At 47.2% G+C, this 23,914-nt stretch overlaps 1 protein-coding gene across 1 annotated transcript in view; it reads right to left on the reverse strand.

Moving 5' to 3' along the window:
- HSPG2 (heparan sulfate proteoglycan 2) overlaps positions 1–23,914 on the reverse strand; it is a 242,884-nt gene that overhangs the window by 23,915 nt on the left and 195,055 nt on the right. Inside the window, exons 60-80 of the mRNA XM_082274816.1 lie at positions 23,333–23,456; positions 22,462–22,613; positions 20,059–20,191; positions 19,815–19,966; positions 18,437–18,575; positions 18,206–18,357; positions 17,976–18,105; positions 15,496–15,650; positions 13,856–13,985; positions 13,236–13,393; positions 10,986–11,124; positions 10,759–10,902; positions 8,431–8,565; positions 7,935–8,116; positions 7,269–7,464; positions 5,499–5,678; positions 5,064–5,324; positions 4,805–4,967; positions 3,738–3,835; positions 132–398; positions 1–52 (exon numbers count right to left, since the gene is read on the reverse strand). Coding sequence (XP_082130942.1) covers positions 1–52; positions 132–398; positions 3,738–3,835; positions 4,805–4,967; positions 5,064–5,324; positions 5,499–5,678; positions 7,269–7,464; positions 7,935–8,116; positions 8,431–8,565; positions 10,759–10,902; positions 10,986–11,124; positions 13,236–13,393; positions 13,856–13,985; positions 15,496–15,650; positions 17,976–18,105; positions 18,206–18,357; positions 18,437–18,575; positions 19,815–19,966; positions 20,059–20,191; positions 22,462–22,613; positions 23,333–23,456 — 3,242 coding nt within the window. The remainder of the gene's footprint in view (positions 53–131; positions 399–3,737; positions 3,836–4,804; positions 4,968–5,063; positions 5,325–5,498; positions 5,679–7,268; positions 7,465–7,934; positions 8,117–8,430; positions 8,566–10,758; positions 10,903–10,985; positions 11,125–13,235; positions 13,394–13,855; positions 13,986–15,495; positions 15,651–17,975; positions 18,106–18,205; positions 18,358–18,436; positions 18,576–19,814; positions 19,967–20,058; positions 20,192–22,461; positions 22,614–23,332; positions 23,457–23,914) is intronic.

The following is a 23,914-nucleotide window of genomic DNA, read 5'->3' on the forward strand; positions in this document are numbered from 1 at the left end:
GATCCGGTGGTGATTTCTTTCATCTCCGGCTGAGCGGCGATTTGTGGCACAGCTGGAGGCAGAACAGAGATTTGTTATAATGAATTAGGAAAGATAAATACAAAGTGAAGGTCAGGTTAGGCGTCACTTACACTGCACATGGAGGATGACATGGGACTGCACCTCCCCCACTTCATTGGTGGCAGTACAGCGGTACTGCCCGGCATCTGACTGCTTGACTTGTTCAATCTTCAGCATGCCACCACTTATAATGACATCTGCCGGCATCCGGCTGCCAACCTTGCTCCAAGCCACCTTGGCTCGCGGGTCTCCGATTGCCAAACATTCAAACTCCACGGAGTTTCCAGCCAGCACTGTCTGCACTGAGGTACGAATGTTAATCCTGACTCTGGGCAGAGCTGGAAGACACAAACATATTGGTACATTTTTTGGGTTGGTCACAAGAAACTTCAATAAGGTCTCTGAATATTGTTTCCAGAAAGAGACAAAGAATTTACAGCAACGAGTCAGTCCAGCCAAAGTGGTGTTCAAATTATGGGGAGAGATTGAGAAGATTACACCTAATGACTTTCTGTCCTATAACCTCGGCCAGTATGGTTAACATCGAATGACCTTCTGTCCTATAACCTCGGCCAGTATGGGTAACATCGAATGACCTTCTGTCCTATAACCTCGGCCAGTATGGTTAACATCTAATGACCTTTTGTCCTATAACCTCGGCCAGTATGGTTAACATCTAATGACCTTCTGTCCTATAACCTCGGCCAGTATGATTAACATCTAATGACCTTCTGGCCTATAACCTCGGCCAGTATGGGTAACATCTAATGACCTTCTGTCCTATAACCTCGGCCAGTATGGTTAACATCTAATGACCTTCTGGCCTATAACCTCGGCCAGTATGGTTAACATCTAATGACCTTCCGTCCTATAACCTCGGCCAGTATGGTTAACATCTAATGACCTTCTGTCCTATAACCTCGGCCAGTATGGTTAACATCTAATGACCTTCTGTCCTATAATCTCGGCCAGTATGGTTAACATCTAATGACCTTCTGTCCTATAACCTCGGCCGGTATGGTTAACATCTAATGACCTTCTGTCCTATAACCTCGGCCAGTATGGTTAACATCTAATGACCTTCTGTCCTATAACCTCGGCCAGTATGGGTAACATCTAATGACCTTCTGTCCTATAACCTCGGCCAGTATGGTTAACATCTAATGACCTTCTGGCCTATAATCTTGGCCGGTATGGTTAACATCTAATGACCTTCTGGCCTATAACCTCGGCCAGTATAGTTAACATCTAATGACCTTCTGGCCTATAACCTCGGCCAGTATGGTTAACATCTAATGACCTTCTGTCCTATAACCTCGGCCAGTATGGTTAACATCTAATGACCTTCTGGCCTATAACCTCGGCCAGTATGGTTAACATCTAATGACCTTCCGTCCTATAACCTCGGCCAGTATGGTTAACATCTAATGACCTTCTGTCCTATAACCTCGGCCAGTATGGTTAACATCTAATGACCTTCTGTCCTATAACCTCGGCCAGTATGGTTAACATCTAATGACCTTTTGTCCTATAACCTCGGCCAGTATGGTTAACATCTAATGACCTTCTGTCCTATAACCTCGGCCAGTATGATTAACATCTAATGACCTTCTGGCCTATAACCTCGGCCAGTATGGGTAACATCTAATGACCTTCTGTCCTATAACCTCGGCCAGTATGGTTAACATCTAATGACCTTCTGGCCTATAACCTCGGCCAGTATGGTTAACATCTAATGACCTTCCGTCCTATAACCTCGGCCAGTATGGTTAACATCTAATGACCTTCTGTCCTATAACCTCGGCCAGTATGGTTAACATCTAATGACCTTCTGTCCTATAATCTCGGCCAGTATGGTTAACATCTAATGACCTTCTGTCCTATAACCTCGGCCGGTATGGTTAACATCTAATGACCTTCTGTCCTATAACCTCGGCCAGTATGGTTAACATCTAATGACCTTCTGTCCTATAACCTCGGCCAGTATGGGTAACATCTAATGACCTTCTGTCCTATAACCTCGGCCAGTATGGTTAACATCTAATGACCTTCTGGCCTATAATCTTGGCCGGTATGGTTAACATCTAATGACCTTCTGGCCTATAACCTCGGCCAGTATAGTTAACATCTAATGACCTTCTGGCCTATAACCTCGGCCAGTATGGTTAACATCTAATGACCTTCTGTCCTATAACCTCGGCCAGTATGGTTAACATCTAATGACCTTCTGGCCTATAACCTCGGCCAGTATGGTTAACATCTAATGACCTTCCGTCCTATAACCTCAGCCAGTATGGTTAACATCTAATGACCTTCTGTCCTATAACCTCGGCCAGTATGGTTAACATCTAATGACCTTCTGTCCTATAATCTCGGCCAGTATGGTTAACATCTAATGACCTTCTGTCCTATAACCTCGGCCGGTATGGTTAACATCTAATGACCTTCTGTCCTATAACCTCGGCCAGTATGGGTAACATCTAATGACCTTCTGTCCTATAACCTCGGCCAGTATGGTTAACATCTAATGACCTTCTGGCCTATAATCTTGGCCGGTATGGTTAACATCTAATGACCTTCTGGCATATAACCTCGGCCAGTATAGTTAACATCTAATGACCTTCTGGCCTATAACCTCGGCCAGTATGGTTAACATCTAATGACCTTCTGGCCTATAACCTCGGCCAGTATGGTTAACATCTAATGACCTTCTGGCCTATAATCTTGGCCGGTATGGTTAACATCTAATGACCTTCTGGCCTATAACCTCGGCCGTTATAGTAAACATCTAATGACCTTCTGGCCTATAACCTCGGCCAGTATAGTTAACATCTAATGACCTTCTGGCCTATAACCTCGGCCAGTATGGTTAACATCTAATGACCTTCTGGCCTATAACCTCGGCCAGTATGGTTAACATCTAATGACCTTCTGGCCTATAACCTCGGACAGTATGGTTAACATCTAATGACCTTCTGGCCTATAACCTCGGCCAGTATAGTTAACATCTAATGACCTTCTGTCCTATAACCTTGGCCAGTATGGTTAACATCTAATGACCTTCTGTCCTATAACCTCGGCCAGTATGGGTAACATCTAATGACCTTCTGTCCTATAACCTCGGCCAGTATGGTTAACATCTAATGACCTTCTGGCCTATAACCTTGGCCAGTATGGTTAACATCTAATGACCTTCTGTCCTATAACCTCGGCCAGTATGGTTAACATCTAATGACCTTCTGTCCTATAACCTCGGCCAGTATGGTTAACATCTAATGACCTATAACCTTCTGGCCTATAAACTTGGCTGGTACGGTTAACATCTGATTGCCTTCTGTCCTATAACCTCAGCTGGTACGGTTAACATCAGATGACCTTCTGGCCTATAACCTCAGCTAGTACAGTTAACATCTACTGTTCTTCTGGACTACTTCCTTGGCTGGGGTAGAAAATATCCAACATTTTCAGGTCTATAACCATGGCTGGTACAGAGAACATCTAATGTTCCTCTGGCCTATAACCTCAGCTGGGTAAGATGACATGTAATGTTCTTTGGATCTATAACTTTGGCTAGGACAGTTCCCCATTTGTGTTAGAATACCCCTGACTCCATCACACCCAGAACCAGAACTCAAGACATATGCCAGCAAACACTGTTCCATATTTGGTGTACACACCTTGGACGACCAGTTTGACACTATCTTGGGATTGACCAAAGCGGCTGTTTGCTCGGCAGGTGTAGACCCCTTCATTGCCACGTTCCAAGTTGAAAATCCTACAGAGAACAAAAACAGCAAAATTCACCCTATGTGCACCATTCCGACTCCATCATTACCACCATTGCCCTGGCACTACAATGGCCACCATTGTGTCACTTTCAAAACTAGAATTATAGGACAAGATGGACAGTTTCAGGAAGACCGGCCATCTGCATACAGTATGTCTTATCCCCCTGCTCCTGTAACAGGTCTCACACCGGATGGTTCATCTTTGGTGAGAACCTCTAAAGGCTCATACATTTATTTACCACCAACCTTGTTACCGCCATGATGTACAAAATACCTCTAATGGGATTTTAAGGTTAACCAAAAAACACACAAAATGTACTATATTGAGGGATAATCCGATATGGCTTAAATGGTTTGCTTCCAGTCGACGTTTTCCCATGTTGCTATGTTACATGGATATTGTTGGTGATTACTGCTTTAAATGCAACTATTAGACACACGTTGTTCTGTCATAGAATGTATATCCATCATTCATAGGAATCCTATGATTGTCACTGACACAATCGAATTCTGATGCCGTTCATTCTTTCTTGACGAATGTTCAAATTTCTATTTTTCATGTTATTTTTGAAAAAATTTAATAAAAACCATTGAGAATTAAAATTTACTATATTAAAAACAATGAATAATATTACAAAAGTTAAAATCCAAGATAGGTAAGTATCATATATAATAGGAAATCCTTGAATTAGGAAATCAAATCCCATTAGAGGTATTTTGTACAACGCACATCTAAAGGCGTTCTTATCACAACGCTGGGAATAATCGTATACGGAAACCTTCCATTCACCACTCATTTAAAAAGAATTCAGCATGCGCACCGGCCGGGTCTATCGCAATGTTTGGAAAAGAAATAGCAGTAAAAATGTGCAATAAAGAACGGATCTGGGGTTTCTCATCGGTAATAGTGCAACTCTCAGACGACGGACGTACACGGAAGCAATAATTCTACTCACCTGAGCACTGCACCCTGAACACTGTGATTGGATGGGAGCGCCCCTCCTTCTTTAATCCAGCGGATCCTGGCTCTTGGATCTCCAATCACATTACAGGTGAATTCTGCTGAAGCACCAATCGCCTTTGTGTCTATCTGAGGCGAAACTCGTACAGAAAATTGTGCTGGGAAGAAAGATAAAAATGTTCTATGAAAGGTCACATAAAACGGAGCACCGGCCTTCTGAAGCCGGACAATGACACCGCCATATGCCGACTTACCCAGAACACTGATTTGGGCGGTGGACTCGCTCCTGCCCACTTTATTGCTGGCCACACAGAGGTAGGTACCAGCATCTCTGGTTGTTGCCTGACCGATGTGCAGCACTCCATCCTGTATGGAAGCCGAGTCCGAGAGAGATCCGTTTATTTTGGTCCATTGGTATTTCAGTGGAGGCGTGCCGTGTGCCAGGCACTGTAACAGGATGGCTTCTCCCACAGCCACGGACAGCTCATCAGGAAGGGTGGTGGCGTATGGAGGATCTGAGGCAGAACAAAGACCAGAGCTTGGATGAACTGGTGGTGTCTTTTTTCAACCTGACTATGTAACATACATTCCACATTAATCACAACAGGAACGTTCTCACTGAGGACTTCACAATACAGAATATCTCCATAAGCATTTCTGAAGGCCCTTCTCTGCCACCCAACACTTACTCTCTACATCCAGAGTGACGAAGATCTCTGAGTGTCCATCAGAATTGGAAGCATTGCAGATGTACTGCCCCGAGTCTTGCTGGGCCACCCTCGGGATGATCAGAGTATTGTTGGCCAACTGGTGCTGCCAGGGAAGAGGAGCTCGGAGTTTGGACCATGTGATAGTTGGAGTTGGGTTTCCTGTAGGACAAAGTAAAGGGAAAGAAGAAGAATTAAAATTCAATTAAATGTGAAGCAGATTCCAGTTATAACATGATGAACATTGTGGAGATCCTGATCTACGTCAGTGGCATCAGTAACCACCAGAGTCTGTGGGACTGTCCACGGTCCCTGTTTTAAAGAGTGGATAGGCCCAGGATAGTCACTAAGAGAACAGCATATTCCAGATGTAGAGAACTAAAGCTGGCCATATATGGATTGAAATTTGGCCGGTTAAGCAAGGACCATCCATCAATCGACTTGGGTACAACCAACCCGTTGGATTTTTTTTATTACATTTGATTACTGTCGGCGGCCATAGCTGTTCGCATTAATTATTGTATTCTGCTGTCCGGGAAGACTCCCCATGCCCCCCCCATTCTGCTGGCCTGGAAGGCTCCCCATGCCCCCCCCCCCATTCTGCTGGCCTGGAAGGCTCCCCATGCCCCCCCAACAGCAGAACACAAAAGCACTGCGAGAAGCTGAATAGAAGGCTAAACGTTCTAAACTAAACTGTTCATCAAACTTTAGGGGGGTGGACTGTGGCCAATGGGAGAAGAAAATGTCCTGGTGTCAATGGGATTAAACAATGCCCCATGATTGGTATCAGTATAAGGAATAGTGCCCCATCATTGGTGTCAGTGGGAGGAATAGTGCCCCATCATTGGTGTCAGTGGGAGGAATAGTGCCCCATCATTGGTGTCAGTGGGAGGAATAGTGCCCCATCATTGGTATCAGTGGGAGGAATAGTGCTCCATCATTGGTGTCAGTGGGAGGAATAGTGCCCCATCATTGGTGTCAGTGGGAGGAATAGTGCCCCATCATTGGTGTCAGTGGGAGGAATAGTGTCCATCATTGGTGTCAGTGGGAGGAATAGTGCCCCATCATTGGTGTCAGTGGGAGGAATAGTGTCCCATCATTGGTGTCAGTGGGAGGAATAGTGTCCCATCATTGGTGTCAGTGGGATGAATAGTGTCCCATCATTGGTGTCAGTGGGAGGAATAGTGCCCCATCATTGGTGTCAGTGGGAGGAATAGTGCCCAATCATTGGTGTCAGTGGGAGGAATAGTGTCCCATCATTGGTGTCAGTGGGAGGAATAGTGTCCCATCATTGGTATCAGTGGGAGGAATAGTACCCCATCATTGGTGTCAGTGGGAGGAATAGTGTCCCATTGTTGGTATCAGTGGAAGAAATAGTGTCCCATCATTGGTGTCAGTGGGAGGAATAGTGCCCCATTGTTGGTATCAGTAGGAGAAATAGTGTGCCATAGTTGGTGTCAATGAGAGGGCTAGTGCCCCATTGTTGGGGTCAGTGGCAAGAACTGTGCCCAACTGTTGCTGACAATGGGTGAAATAATGCCCCAAGGGCCGAATAAAAGCAAGCAAAGGGCTGCAGTTTGAAGACCACTGATCTATGGGCTGCTTAAGTTGCTCCCTTCTGTGAGGAAGCCAACCTCCAATTTTCAGGCAATAACCCCAGAGGAAGAGAGATTTGTGTTCCAGGATTACAGGCTGGAGGAAACCGATGTTCCCAGAAAGTACTATATAGCAGACTCGGCACATACGGCTCACCTGTGGCAGAGCATCTGAGGGTGGCGGTTTCCCCGGCCAGTGTGACATAGACTTCCTGGTCTGCTGTGGCCACTGGAGCTCCAGGTTTAACCATTTTGCTTTCCACTCGGACCTCCACATGGACCTGTGCGGTGCCGTCTGGGTTCTGTCCGGTGCAGGTGTACGATCCCGCGTCCTCCGCCTTTGCTGCTGGAATCTGTAAAAAATCATGAGGAATTCTCTTACCAACAGGAACAATACTAGGATATGAAATGTACCAAATCCTGATCATTGTGGAGAACAATAAAGCTCCAATATACTTGAATGGTTTCCATGTGGAAACTCCGAGAAGGGATTTGGCCAGGACAGAAGAGCCGGTCTGCTGGGGGTGGAGTTTAGGAAAGTCTAAGGGTCCTCACAGTGATGAGAGCACAGAGGAACGTAGGGTCAGAGTTACTCTGACACAGGGGAGGACTGGGCCAGGGGGGCAGGGGGGCAATCGCCCCCTGGGATGCTCTGTTGCCCCATAAAAAGGCTGCACTGCTTCTGCCACAGACATACCTAAAGGATTCCTGGTGAAGAGAAGTAAAAAGTCCCCACCGCTCACCTACTGAGTGCGGGATAAGGACAAGGACAGAGCGCAGACCTCCCCACTCCTGCATAACCATGAGTGACAGGGACTCTAACCTGTAGGATGGCGTGGCTATCCAGGGGGGCGTGGCTATGCTGTCTGATGATCTGCCTGGATCCGGTACGCCGCCAATTGACCACGGGCCTGGGGTCACCCATTCCATTGCATTCTAAGCTGATTGTATCGCCAACAAGCACTGTGACGGGTCCTGGTGGGATCACAGAGACTGTGGGGCGTCCTGGGGTACAAAAAAGAAAATGGAAGATTAAAAAAGGCAAGTTTGTTCATAAAGAGAATCTGGGGCAGAGCAACCAATCAGCTTCCAGAATTTATTGTCAAAGCTTCATTCAACAAGCTGAAGTTAGAAGCTGATTGGTTGCCATGCACAGCTGCAGCAGATTCTGTAAATCCCCCCCCCATGTGTCATTTCCCAACATGTACTTCTCTTATAACCATCTATGTTAAAGTGCCCCCACCTCATTGCATGTCCCACCGATAGATCATCTGGAAATCACATTAAGACAGTTGGAACATGCGATATTGGTCACTTACCTTTCACCACCAGCGTCACAGCACTGTCCACTGCCCCATAGGGGTTGGAAGCCATACAGCGGTAAGAGCCTTGGTTCTTGTGGCGTGCACTAACAATGGTAATGACAGTGCCATCGGAGCTGATGTGGACATTATCTTCAGACACAGAGAAAGGAAAAGGAAATAAAGTCAGAACCATTGTTTGGAGTTTAGAGGTGTGGACTAGCAAAGTCCTCAGTTATTTTCCCAGCAGAGATCTACCTGGGATCTAACCTACATGGACGTTGTTCTTTGATCTACACTACATGGACGTTGTTCTTTGATCTACAGTACATGGATGTTGTTCTAGGATCTTCCCTACAAGGACGTTGTTCTAGAATCTGCCCTCGAAGGACGTTGTTCTAGGATCTGCCCTAGAAGGACGTTGTTCTAGGATCTTCTCTACAAGGACGTTGTTCTAGGATCTGCCCTCGAAGGACGTTGTTGTAGGATCTGCCCTAGAAGGATGTTGTTCTAGGATCTTGCTTAGAAGGACGTTGTTCTAGATTCTGCCCTAGGAGGACGTTGTTCTAGGTTCTGCCCTACAGGGACATTGCCTACGTTCTGCCCTACAGGGACGTTGTTCTAGGCTCTGCCTTACAAGGATGTAGTTCCAGGATCTGCCCTACAAGAATGCTGTTCTAAGATCTGCCCTAGAAGGATGTTGTTCCAGGTTCTGCCCTAGAAGGACGTTGTTCTAGGTTCTGCCCTACAGGAACGTTGTTCCAGACTCTGCCTTACAAGGATGTAGTTCTAGGATCTGCCCTACAAGGATGTTGTTCTAGGATCTGCTCTAGAAGGATGTTTTTCTAGGATCTGCCCTACAAGGACGTTGTTCTAGGATCTGCCCTACAAGGACGTTGTTCTAGGATCTGCCCTACAAGGACGTTGTTCTAGGATCTGCCCTACAAGGACGTTGTTCTTGGATCTGCCAACAAGGACATTGTTCTAGGATCTGCCCTACAAGGATGTTGTTCTAGGATCTGCCCTACAGGGACAATATTCTAGGACCTACCCCACAAGAACGTTGCTCACTCAAAATTGTACTAAGAGACTACGGTGGAGACTGTGAGATCCTTTGAGGCAGAAACTGATATAACCAATATAAAAAGTCATAGGAAGAGCAAGAAAATCCATAAGGCAACCTGTGAAGGAGCCCGGGGCAAGGGGCCCCAGATACAACCTCCTAAACAATGGAGATAGAGTAATTGATCAAAGCTGTGCACCTGCCTATAACTTCACAAGGGAGGAGAGACGAAAGCAGTTGGTGTCCAATAGGCCTGACCAGTACAATGTAAACTGGATGACTTCTCTGCGTCAACTGTATCCTTATAATTGTCAGTCCGGGGGGGGGGGGCTTTCTTGGGACCCTGTTTTGTCTTAAATGAATCTCTATTCTAGGACCCCTACAAAGCAATGCTAGTTATATCAGTATTATGACCTGTAGCAATACTCAATCCCTTTGGGTCTCCAAACTTTCTACACAAGGGGCCAGTTTCCTGTCCATCAGATTTTATGGGGAGGGCATTGTTGGTGTCAGTGGAAGGAATAGTGTTCCATCATTGGTATCAGTGGAAGGAATGGTATCTCATTGTTGGGGGTCAGTGGCTGGAAGAGTGTCCCATCATTGGTGGCAGTGGGAGGAATAGTGCCCCATCATTGGAAGGAATAATGCCCCATTATTGGGGTTAGTGGGAGGAATAGTGCCTCTTCATTGGAGTCATTGGGAGGAATAGTATCCCATTATTGGAGTCATTTGGAGGAATATTGCCCCCATCTTTGGAGTCATAGGGAGGAATATTGCCCTATCTTTGGAGTCATTGGGAGGAATATTGCCCCATGTTGGAGTCATTTGGAGGAATATTGCTCCATCATTGGAGTCATTTGGAGGAATATTGCCCCATCTTTGAAGTCATTGGGAGGAATATTGCCCCATGTTGGAGTCATTGGGAGGAATATTGCCCTATCTTTGGAGTCATTGGGAGGAATATTGCCCCATCTTTGAAGTCATTGGGAGGAATATTGCCCCATGTTGGAGTCATTGGGAGGAATATTGCCCCCATCTTTGGAGTCATTGAGAGGAATATTGCCCTAGCTTTGGAATTATTAAGAGGAATAGTGCTCCATCGTTGGTGTCATTTGGAGGAATATTGCCCCATCTTTGGAGTAATTGGGAGGAATATTGCCCCATCTTTGGAGTAATTGGGAGGAATATTGCCCTATCTTTGGAATTATTGGGAGGAATAGTGCCCCATCATTGGGGGTCAGTGTAAGAAAAATCTAAGATTCCCTGTATAAGGAAGACGGTACCTTGGAGTGGCTGGTTGTTCCCCATTTTCCATGTCACACGGATTGGTTGAGCTCCCTTGTGGATGTTGCATTTAAAGGTGGCATTTTCCCCTTGGAGCACTGTGGCAGTATGGGGGTTAATGGAGATGACGGGAGTCTCCAGACCTGGAAAATACAAAGGTTCACTACACCAGAGAACCCACAAATCTCCATCACAGCCACGTGTGAGAATTTAAGTGATGACTCACGGTAAGATTTTTGGACTCCACGATGGATAGAAATGATAATGGAAGCTGTGAGGACTTCACCATTACTATTGTACTGGCAGACGTACTTTCCAGAATCCGCACTGGAGACCTGATGAATGCGCAAATTAGGACCGTAAATCTAAATTAGAAAAAATAAAAGGTTTATTGGCCGGGTGAAATAGGAACAAAGAAGACAAGCAAAGGTTTGACACATTTTTTGTAACCTGTATAATCTTGGTATCGGCACACAAACTCGAAGGGTTGGTTCACACCGGTGCACTGCGGTTAGCACACAATGAGATACGCACTTTACCGCGTGTTACAACGCACAACACGTGTGGTGCCATTCATTTTGTCCCTTCATTCTGAATAGCACCCCGGAGCAGTAACAACCCATGACTAGGGTAGTTCAGATCCCACCTTTTTAACCATATCACCTGGATCAGTACCCAACACCACCCCCCATTACCTTTAACCACTTGCCGACCGCCGCAAGTACATATACTGCGGCGTCAGCCCTGTGCAGGCAAAGTGACGTACCGGTACGTCACTCACCTGTGAGCCAATAGGGGGCGAGCGCGCGCCGCCGGAGGCACACTCCCGCCCCCGCTCACTCATGGGCATCCCCGCGCGAGTGACCGGCGGCTCCGATGTCTGTCGATCACTCGCGATCTCCCGCTGGAGAGGGAGAAAGGCAGGCGGCTGATGTAAACAAAGCCGCCTCTCATTCTCCCTGGTGTAACTGCAGAGATCATACGATCCTGCTATGTAGGATCGTATGTCTCTGTTGTTACATCAAAAGCCACGCCCCCCACAGTTAGAATCACGCCCCTAGGGACACACTTAACCCCTTACTCTCTAATAAAATTAACCCCTTCCCTGCCAGTGTCATTTTTACAGTAACAGTGCATATGTATAGCACTGATTACTGTAGTAATGTCACTGGTACCCCCAAAAGTGTCAAAAATGTCAGTCAGGGGTCCGATCTGTCCGCCGCAATGTCGCAGTCCCGCAAAAAAAATCGCAGATCGTCGCCATTACTAGTTAAGAAAAATAGATAAAAATGACAAAAATCTTTCCCATAGTTAGTAGACGCAATAACTTTTGCGCAAACCAATCAAAATACGCTTATTGCGATTTTTTTTTACCAAAAATATGTAGCAGAAAACAAATTGGCCTAAAATGTTAAAAAATTTAGATTTTTACTTTTTTTTTGAGAATTTCATATAATAAAATGTGAAAAATACATTTTGGCCTAAATATATGACAAAAATTTAATATATTGGATATTTTTTAACTGTCAAAGTAGAAAAATATTGTTATTTTTTCAAAATTGTCGCTCTTTTTTTATTAATATCGCAAAAAATGAATAGCGCAGAGGTGATCAAATACCACCAAAAGAAAGCTCTGTTTGTGGGAAAAAAAGGACATAAATTTTGTTTGGGTACGGCGTTGCATGACCGCGCAATTGTCAGTTAAATTCGTGCAGTGCCAAGTTGCAAAAAGTGGCCTGGCCGTAAAGCAGGGAAATCCTCCGGTCCTAAAGTGGTTAATTGAAAAAGCTGAAGTTAGAAGCTGATTGGCTCCCATGCACAGCTGCACCAGCTTTTGCACTCTCCAGTTTTAGTAAATCTCCCCCGAAGTAATTTGATGCTTTGTCCAGAAACGGTTGTAGCCTCTCCACCATGGCTGTGCTAGGAGCTGCTCCTCGTGGGATGGTCATAGCTGTGCTATGAACTGCTCCTCGTGGGATGGTCATAGCTGTGCTATGAAGTGCTCCTCGTGGGATGGTCATAGCTGTGCTATGAAGTGCTCCTCGTGGGATGGTCATAGCTGTGCTATGAAGTGCTCCTCGTGGGATGGTCATAGCTGTGCTATGAACTGCTCCTCGTGGGATGGTCATAGCTGTGCTATGAAGTGCTCCTCGTGGGATGGTCATAGCTGTGCTATGAACTGCTCCTCGTGGGATGGTCATAGCTGTGCTATGAACTGCTCCTCGTGGGATGGTCATAGCTGTGCTATGAGCTGCTCCTCGTGGAATGGTCATAGCTGTGCTATGAACTGCTCCTCGTGGGATGGTCATAGCTGTGCTATGAACTGCTCCTCGTGGGATGGTCATAGCTGTGCTATGAACTGCTCCTCGTGGGATGGTCATAGCTGTGCTATGAACTGCTCCTCGTGGGATGGTCATAGCTGTGCTATGAACTGCTCCTCGTGGGATGGTCATAGCTGAGGGTTCTCCATCCTCACCTGGTGATTTGCAGTAAATTCAGCCCCGGGACGCGTCCAGGTGACTTCAGCATCTGGATTTTTATGAACCACGCAGTTGAGATCAACAGTCTGACCCTCGGTGATCCTCCCTGGGACCATCTCAATCAGGATGGGCGGCGGTGGGGGGTTTACAGGCACTGCAAGGAAAGAGAAGGGTTACAACACGGCCAAGCTCATTCGTTCCTCATTCAGCTGCATTAAGCCAGGGATTATTTATAACTGATATTGGTACATTTCTGTCATGAGGAGTGAAGACATTGAGGAACACAGGAGAGGCCGCGGTTCTTCGGACACACAGAAGTCCTTGTCTGAAGTCAGAATGTGGAGAAAGAGGAAACGAGGAATCAGACAAAGCCGGCCTTGTGTGCCCATGAGCTCATTGTTATCCATCTCTCGTTATTTCCATTACAGACCCCATAATGGGACACATTGAGAACATGAATCAAACGTTCCGGCCATTTGTAAATACCAGAGTGGAACTGAGAGGTTAGACTGCGGGGATCCCACCTATCCACCAGCTTCCAACTTCCGGAGGTCAGGAGTCTGGAGAGTCGGAGCTTTGTAGAATGGAAGACAATTAGGAGATGAAGATGGCTCACCTTGTGTGATTCGTTGTATGATTACATTGATGACCGCCTCCCGGACTCCGGATCCCGTGTTCACTCGGCAAATGTACTCGCCAGAATCAGCCGGGGTGGCCTTCAGGATCCGCATTCGTGGCCCTGCGACCTGCCATGCAACAGTCATAGCACTTAGAAGGAGAGGACAACTACAAGCAAATCCCATCTATCTGGTAAACATAGAGCTGGACAGATCTCAGGAGCTAGACTGGCAAAGCCCAACAAACCTTCTGCCCGACTGTATGTGTCCACGCTTGGTTATATTAAATTAATGTGGGGCAAAAGGAAATCTACAAAAAGAGGAAAAAAGGGAACATACACCCAGGTGGCTACCTCTTCAAAAAGTTTATTGGTATAAAAAACAGACAAAAACATTGCACTTCAGGTCCTGCCGCCCACCCCCCAAGCCACTCTCACACCCTGGAGACACCCAAGGCCCTTCTGTGTCCAACTAGACCCCCACCCACCCAAATACCCACTACCCACATCCACCCAGACCCCCACCCACTCAAATACCCACATCCACCCAGACCCCCACCCACCCAAATACCCACGTCCACCCAGACCCCCACCCACTCAAATACCCACTACCTACATCCACCCAGACCCCCACCCACCCAAATACCCACGTCCACCCAGACCCCACCCACCCAAATACCCACTACCCACTATCCACTACCCACATCCACCCAGACCCCCACCCACTCAAATACCCACATCCACCCAGACCCCCACCCACCCAAATACCCACTACCCACTACCCACATCCACCCAGACCCCCACCCACTCAAATACCCACATCCACCCAGACCCCCATCCACCCAAATACCCACGTCCACCCAGACCCCCACCAACCCAAATACCCACTACCTACATCCACCCAGACCCCCACCCACCCAAATACCCACGTCCACCCAGACCCCCACCCACGCAAATACCCACTACCTACATCCACCCAGACCCCCACCCACCCAAATACCCACGTCCACCCAGACCCCCACCCAAATACCCACATCCACCTAGACTCCCACCCACCCAAATACCCATGTCCACCCAGACCCCCACACACCAAAATACCCACGTCCACCCAGACCCCCACCAACCCAAATACTTTCCTCTTCCACCCAGATCCCCACCCAAATACCCACTACCCCACAGGACAGGAGCTATCAGGAACTCACTATACACAGTGGGCTTCCCAGCTCCTGTGGGATAGTGGGTATTTGGGTGGGTGGGGCTCCCAGGACACGAGAGGGCCTTGGGTGTCCCCAGGGTGTTAGGGTGGCTTGGGAAAGGGGGGTTTGGGGGGTGGGGGCTATGTAACAGGACTGGTGGTGCAATGCTTTTGCTTGTATGTTTTTTTATACCAATAAACTTTTTGAAGAGGTGGCCATGTGGGTGTATGTTCCCTTTTTTTTGATGTATGTGTAGTTTTGGTTACAACCTACCAATACTTATATGTGGAGGCACCTCTTCACTTGGGTATACATTTTGGTTGGGCTCCCTAGACTATTTTTTGTTTTGCATCAACAGGAAATCTGTATTATTTGTACCCATTTTCGCTGAACTTTTTGTAGCCTATTTCCAATGGAAGCTCTCCTGCCAATAGTTACCCTTACCTGGTGATTTGGAGGCAGAGGGCGCCCACCTGGCCGATGCCATGTCACTGGGTGGCCGGAGTATCCATCAATCAGACAGGTAAGTTCCACATTCTGTCCCTCCTCCACGGTCTGTGATGATGGCTCAATGCGAATTGCCCCGGAGAGGCCAGAATCTGAAAAGAAAGAAATTCTAAAGCAGTGGTTGCCAACCTTACGGACCACTAAACTCACAATTTTGAATCCCGCAGACCACGAACATGAATTTTACATGCCTTACACACACAATGCTCCGGCTCTTTGCCCCCTCTTCTGGATCACACTGCTGCCTTATACACACAATGCTCTGGCCCTCTGCCCTCCTCCCTCTGGATCACACTGCTGCCTTTTACACACAATGCTCCGGCCTTCTGCCCTCCTCCCCCTGGATCACACTGCTGCCTTATACACACAATGCTCCGGCCCTCTGCCCCCCTCCCCCTGGATAACACTGCTGCCTTATACACACAATGCTCCGACTCTCTGCCGCCCTTCCTCTGGATCACACTGCTGCCTTTTACACACAATGCTCCGGCCCTCTGCCCCCCTCCCCCTGGATCACACTGCTGCCTTATAAACACAATGCTCCAGCTCTCTGCTGCCCTTCCCGTGGATCACACTGCTGCCTTATACACACAATGCTCCGACTCTCTGCTGCCCTTCTTCTGGATCACACTGCTGCCTTACACACACAATGCTCCGGCCCTCTGCCCCCCTCCCCCTGGATAACACTGCTGCCTTATACACACAATGCTCCGGCTCTCTGCCGCCCTTCCTCTGGATCACACTGCTGCCTTATACACACAATGCTCCGACTCTCTGCCGCCCTTCCTCTGGATCACACTGCTGCCTTTTACACACAATGCTCCGGCCCTCTGCCCCCCTCCCCCTGGATCACACTGCTGCCTTATAAACACAATGCTCCAGCTCTCTGCTGCCCTTCCCGTGGATCACACTGCTGCCTTATACACACAATGCTCCGACTCTCTGCTGCCCTTCTTCTGGATCACACTGCTGCCTTACACACACAATGCTCAGGCTCTCTGCCCCCCTTCCCCCGGATAACACTGCTGCTTTTTACACACAATGCTCTGGCTCTCTGCCGCCCTTCCTCTGGATCACACTGCTGCCTTATACACACAATGCTCCGGCTCTCTGCCGCCCTTCCTCTGGATCACACTGCTGCCTTATAAACACAATGCTCCGGCTCTCTGCTGCCCTTCCCATGGATCACACTGCTGCCTTATACACACAATGCTCCGACTCTCTGCCGCCCTTCCTCTGGATCACACTGCTGCCTTACACACACAATGCTCAGGCTCTCTGCTCCCCTCCCCCCGGATAACACTGCTGCTTTTTACACACAATGCTCTGGCCCTCTGCCCCCCTCCCCCTGGATCACACTGCTGCCTTTTACACACAATGCTCTGGCTCTCTGCCCCCCTTCCCCGGATAACACTGCTGCTTTTTACACACAATGCTCTGGCTCTCTGCCGCCCTTCCTCTGGATCACACTGCTGCCTTATACACACAATGCTCCGGCTCTCTGCCGCCCTTCCTCTGGATCACACTGCTGCCTTATAAACACAATGCTCCGGCTCTCTGCTGCCCTTCCCATGGATCACACTGCTGCCTTATACACACAATGCTCCGACTCTCTGCCGCCCTTCCTCTGGATCACACTGCTGCCTTACACACACAATGCTCAGGCTCTCTGCTCCCCTCCCCCCGGATAACACTGCTGCTTTTTACACACAATGCTCCGGCTCTCTGCCCCCCTCCCCCTGGATCACACTGCTGCCTTTTACACACAATGCTCCAACTCTATGCACCCCTCCCCTGGATCACACTGCTGCCTTATACACACAATGCTCTGGCTCTCTGCCCCCCTCCCCCCGGATCACACTGCTACCTTTTACACACAATGCTCTGGCTCTCTGCCCCCCTCCCCGGGATCATACTGCTGCCTTATACACACAATGCTCCAACTCTCTGCCCTCTCACACTCTGCATCACACTGTTGCCTTACACAGACTCATCATTGGATCTCACCTCCTTATCAAGCCATGTGCTCGAGCTCTGTGCTCCTTCCCACAGTCTGTGATCAGCGCTGCCATTGGAAGTCCCCTCCTTCTTCACCTCCCACTCTCTGCACTACTCCCGGCACCTCCCTCTGAGTTCACAGGAACTATAGAGGAGGCATTGGGTATCAATGCACTCTAACTGTCAGTGCACTTTGAGAACACTGAAAATATAATTTGGTGGTATACATCCCCCTGGGGACCACCAAAATTTTCTCGTTGACCATCAGTGGTCCACAAACCACTGGTTGTTGACATCTATTCTAAAGAATTCACCTGATGTCAAAACTAAAAATCCACTAGATTATGTATGACCAGTCCCCCAGCTTATTCTTCTACATATACATGACACGGCACATCAATGTTCCCCATTATACTCACTATGGTGGGAGCCTTCAATGGTGACCATGATTGAGGCAGCCTGGATCCCGGAGCCTCCGCTGACCTGGCAGATGTATTCTCCAGAGTCCTGAGGAGAGGCGTTGGCAATCCGAAGGCGGGAACCGGACCTCTGCGCAACAAGAACATTCAGTACATGCAGAACCAGTGAGTATATAGTGCTGGATGGGTGACACCAGCACCATAGGAGGTCTTTTAAAAACTGGACATACCTGGTGATTGGCCGACAGAGGCTGTCCCTGCCTGTACCATGTGACCTCCTGATGTGTTTGACCTTCAACAACGCAGTTCAGAACAACCGTCTTCCCTTCCGCCAGTGAGTCAGATGGAGATTCCACCCGGATTGTTGGGGTGATGCCGGTGGCTGGACAAAGACAGTTTCATGAGCTGAGGCAGTAATAAGGAGAGGTCATTTAACAAGGATTTTGGCACGCCATACTTACAAATGACTGGACCCGTTCTGTGCGTAATGGTGACAGTAATGGTGGCTTGCCGAGTGACTCCTCCAGAGGTGACGCGGCAGATGTACTCGCCAGAGTCCGCTACTGACGCCTGAATAATTCTCAGACGGGAACCCAGAACCTAAAACCACAGAATAGAACTTCACATACATTCAGCGGGAAGAAGTCACATGACTGGGGTGCTTAGTCTATTTATTGGTGTCTTTAGAGGGAATTAATTCCAACAGAAGCCCAACACTGCAAGGAAAGGGTGCTGCTACCCCACCATGCTGCGTGCCAGGATGTCATTGTATTCTGTTGGAGGGTTACAGAGCAGATTCTGGCATGTTGAATAACTCAGATAATCAATGAGGCAGGGGCGTAACTACAGGGGTTACAATTGCAACCGGGCCCTATGCTCCAGGGGGCCTGTGAAGCTCCCTTGTACACCTGGATAGTGTTGGAGATACAACAGCTTTCAGCTTAAGCAGATTAACTGCAGTTCACAAATAGGACACTAGATGTCGCTAATGCTCAGTGATATGCAATGCATTTCTATGATGTGTTGTAATATCCTGTACACTGTACTGAACTTGTTGGTTATCTCTTCCTGTCTGTTGTTCTTATTACAATGAGGTGACATCTTTGATTTCTGTGTTATGTTCCACTAAAGAAGCCAGTTCCTGCTTACTCCACAATGTCTGATCTGAATGGACTCCGCTGCACCCAGTGATCGCACTCTGCAACAGATAGGAGGGGCAGTGGGGGCAGCATGTAGAGAAATCACTGTCCTTTTTCCTCCCCTGCATGCTGCCCCGCCACTCCTCCTATCTAGTTCACTTGTGTTCTGCTGTCTCTGGGCCCCCATGTGGGCCCCTGTGTGCTCCCCTGGTTCCCCCCCCCTCCACTGTGCTCCCTCCCCTCTCCTGCCGGCTGCTGCAGGGGGTGTGTCACAATAGAGAACCAGGAAGAGGTCAGTAAATATGTAATTTACCAGCTCCTTCCTTTTCTGAATGGACAGAGTCATAGTCAGTGACACTGTGAAAATATAAAATAAAATGATACAAAATAATACAATTAAAATACCAAAAAATAAAAACGACTGACACCAGTGGGTGAACTTACAGGATTGCAAAGATCACACTTGCAACCGGGCCCTGGCATTGGCAGGAAGGGGGCCCACTGCAGAACTTGTGAAAGGGCCCCGCAACGAGAGTAATGGGACCCAGGATCAGTGGGAAGAGTCCCAGGCTTGAAGGGAAGGGGCCCGGCCAGGGGTTCTGGGGGGGCCCTTCATGGTTTCTTGCACCGGGGGCCCTGAAGGTTCTAGTTACGCCTCTGCAATGATGAGGGGGAGATCAATACAAGTCATGAAGTCTACCTGGTGGTTGGGTGAGAGAGGCTGCCCCCGTCTCTGCCAGGTTACGTCAGCATTTGGCTGTTCGGAGACCACGCAGTTCAGTTCCAATGTTTGTCCTTCTGCCACCGAGCTGGAAGATGGTTCAATCCTCAAAACTGGGACAAAACTGGCTGCTGAAGAGGTAGGAGATGAAGTCAGTTGTAATATATTGCACAACGTGAATAGAGCCACAGCGAAAATATGGAGATTTTAGGGAGGGACTTACTGTCAACAGATATTCGGGAGACGGTGACGAAGGTTGAGGCCTGCTGAATGAATGTGCCGACGGACACACGGCAGATATACTCGCCGGAATCTGCAGCAGAGGCTTGTAGAATCCTCAGCCGTGATCCAGACACCTAACCAGGAGATATGAATGAGGATTGGAAGCCAAATGGGAATTTACAAGCTGAAAGAGAGTTGTTTTATTAAATCTCTATATGGAGAATCACAGAAACCTTTAACTTTTCTCCATCTGTGCCAACTCCGGACACAATGGAGGAGAGAAGAAATCCACCCAACACAATCTGGTCACCTCAGTCCACCATAGACCATAATACAACCATGTGCCAAGAGAAGACAATATAGACCAGACGTCTAATAAAGTCCTATAAACAGATATGTTCTGTCACCAGTCAATGTATTGTATCATAAGCTGCAGATTCCTTCCATGATAAAATAAATTAAAGAGAATCAGGCAGGATTAAATATTTCAAACAAAAGAAAACAAAGAAGGGTGCACCAACCTAGCACATTATCCTCAATAATATGGCTTTATTAATAGATCATAAAAATGGCTACTCACAAACAGAAGTTAAAAATAATCATATCAGACTTAATCGCTTGAGTGTCAGGAATAATCCATGCCCATAGTCCTGTTGAGATGACGTCTGACGCGTTTCGAGGCCCAGCCTCTTCCTCAGAGCCTCTGATATGATTATTTTTAACTTCTGTTTGTGAGTAGCCATTTTTATGATCTATTAATAAAGCCATACTATTGAGGATAATGCGCTAGGTCGGTGCACCCTTCTTTGTTTTCTTTTATTTGTAGTACTGTTGGACTACCCCGGTCTTCTAGGGTAGCAAGACCCTAGCCATCCGAGACGCCATATGGGAGTCCCGTGGGGAGTGTGGTCGGGGAGCTTGGATTCTAAGCGCAGGAGAAGGGTGGCATCACCATATTGTTTTGGAGAATTAAATATTTCTAAGAAGCTGAATCCCAGCTCTTCAGATGATACAGTACGGGAAAAAGTATTTGAACCCCTGCTGGTTTTGTACGTTTGCCCACTGACAAAGAAACGATCCGTCTATAATTTTATTGGTTGGTTTATTTTACCAGAGAGACAAAATAACAACAAAAATATCCAGAAAAACACATTTCAAAAAGTTATAAATTGATTTGCATTTTAATGAGTGAAATAAGTATTTGATCCCCGATCAATCAGCAGATTTCTGTCTCCCAGGTGTCTTCTATACAGGTAATGAGCTGAGATTAGGAGGATTCTCTTATAGGGAGTGTTCCTAATCTCAGCTTGTTACCTGTATAGAAGACTCCTGTCCACAGAATCAACCAATCAGATTCCAATCTCTCCACCATGGCCAAGACCAGAGAGCTGTCCAAGGATGTCAGGGAGAAGATTGTAGACCTACACAAGGCTGGAATGGCTACAAGACCATCGCCAAGCAGCTTGGTGAGAGGTGACAACAGTTGGTGCGATTATTCCAAAATGGAAGAAACAGAAAATAACTGTCAGTCTCCCTCAGTCTGGGGCTCCATGGAAGATCTCACCTCATGGAGGTTCAATGATGATGGAGAACAGTGAGGAATCAGCCCAGAACTACACAGGAGAATCTTCTCAATGATCTCAGCTGGGACCATCGTCACCAAGAAAACAATTGGTAACACACTACCCCATGGAGGACTGAAATCCTGCAGCGCCCCTCAGAAATCAAGTAAGACTTTAAAGGTAAGCATGTACTATTATAACAATTCAAGAGAAGAGATTCACTATAATATAACTGCCAACTGGTGACTCTTAATGTGTATTTGGCCTATCACTTAACTAAAATACATTATTTGTGCCAGTGGTTAATATTTAGGACTTTAATTACACAATGTAGACTTTTGTTGTGTTATTGTAGCATCTTTATAACTCTTCTCTCACAATCTGTTCTGCTTCAATTAGAAGTCATAGAGAGAACCGACATTTCCGAAATCCTCTTAAAGACTTTATTTGTTACAAAGGAGTGACATAGAAAGCATCTAATGCGTTTTGGTACGTAGCCTTGTTCACGACACCATACTTTGAACAACGCTACTTCCCGAAAAGTGTTAGTATGCTTCTTATGTCACTTCTATGTAACAGATAAAGTCTTTAGGAGGATTTCAGCGTTGCCAGCTCTCCATATGACCTCATATTGTATCCAGTGGTTGGGAAACACTTTAGAGCCAGAGCACCCGCATCCATATTCCATCTACCTATCTCAGGGTGTGTTCCCGTTTGAGACCACAGCTTCTCGCCTTTATCATCTGTCTGTTCTGTTTCATTTATATCTTTTGCATTCTGTATACGTAACAGACTTTGTACAACATTCTCTGTTTTTGACTCCCAGACGTGTAGGAAATTACCTGATGATTTGGTGAAAGTGGAACTCCCGGCCTGTACCATGTGACCTCAGCACCAGGAAAGCCAGAAACCTGGCAATCCAGCTCCAGAGTTTGCCCCTCGACCAGAGAGCCAGATGATGACTCGATCCTGAGTACGGGAATGTTTTCCTGGTCTGGGGGAGAGTAGACATTGGCAAGAAATGTTTTCTGTTTCTAGTGGACCATATTAGAGGAAATGGTTTCAAACCAAAGTACAGTAGAAGAAAATAAGACTGGATATGGAGAATTAATCTCAGTGGAAGGGAAAGGCAAGGCCAAGAAGGACTGAAGTGAAAGGCAAGGCTAAGAAGGACTGAATCGAAAGGCAAGGCCAAGAAGGACTCAAGTGAAAGGCAAGGCCAAGAAGGACTGAAGCGAAAGGCAAGGCCAAGAAGGACTGAAGCGAAAGGCAAGGCCAAGAAAGACTGATGGCAAAGGAAAATTCCGCCAAAAGAAGAAGAAATCAGACTGAAAAAAGGAGGAACATAAACCCATCCAACCAACTCAGGAGTAGTAAGACATATCCATGCAGAGCTGGCACCAATCGGCATACAAGAGAGTAATGAAGACACAAAATAAGACAAAATTATGTAATGATGAGAGAAAAACTCAGGCAAGAGGTGACAGAAGGGCATAAAGACACATAAAACATAACAAGACACAGGAACAAGAACACCCGGAATGTGGGAATGCCAATCCCGGACTGGGAGGAAAAGAAGCAAAGAGTGATGTTTGAAAGTTCTGGTAGATTGGAGGAAGACACAAGATGAAATGGATGAGTTTAGGTGGAGAAGAAGGAAGGGATGAATAGCTGTAGGTGCTCTGAAGGATAGAAACACCAAGAAAAACTTACAGACTGGGGTGATGGTAATAATAATGGAGGCCTGCTGTGTGCCAAACCCGTTAGTGACCCGGCAGATGTATTCCCCGGAATCTGCTGTGGAGGCCTGGAGAATTCGGAGCCGGGAGCCATACACCTTAGACAGGAATAGTAGACTAAACATGGAGGAACGAGCAGCGCCATTACATTGTATATAGCTACATATCTCTTACAACAGAGACCCAGGATGGCTTTGATCCTTAAGGGACATAAAACATTCCAGAAACAGTAGAATAATAGTAGGGAGGTGATGAAATGCAGTATATCTGAAATTGCCCTAGTGGAACCCAACTCAATATTTATTATCAACGATGTGTTATACAGTATATGTGATAGTTTTGATTGGGGCACATAGAAGCACAGAGGGCGTGGAACAGGGTCCCCTCAAGAAATGAGCTATACCCCGCCATCTTTGTGCCCCCCAATGAGCTGATAACAAAGTTGGTTTGTGCTCCCAAGGCAGAAGGCAATGCCAGCACCAGCATGCAGGAAGATGGCTGAACCATCTGGTTGCTGGTGAACATTTTTGGCAAGTAATTTGTTCCTCCTGTAAAA

The sequence above is a fragment of the Pelophylax lessonae genome (genome assembly GCF_965119305.1).
Source record: "Pelophylax lessonae genome assembly, chromosome: 12".
Lineage (NCBI taxonomy): Eukaryota > Metazoa > Chordata > Amphibia > Anura > Ranidae > Pelophylax > Pelophylax lessonae.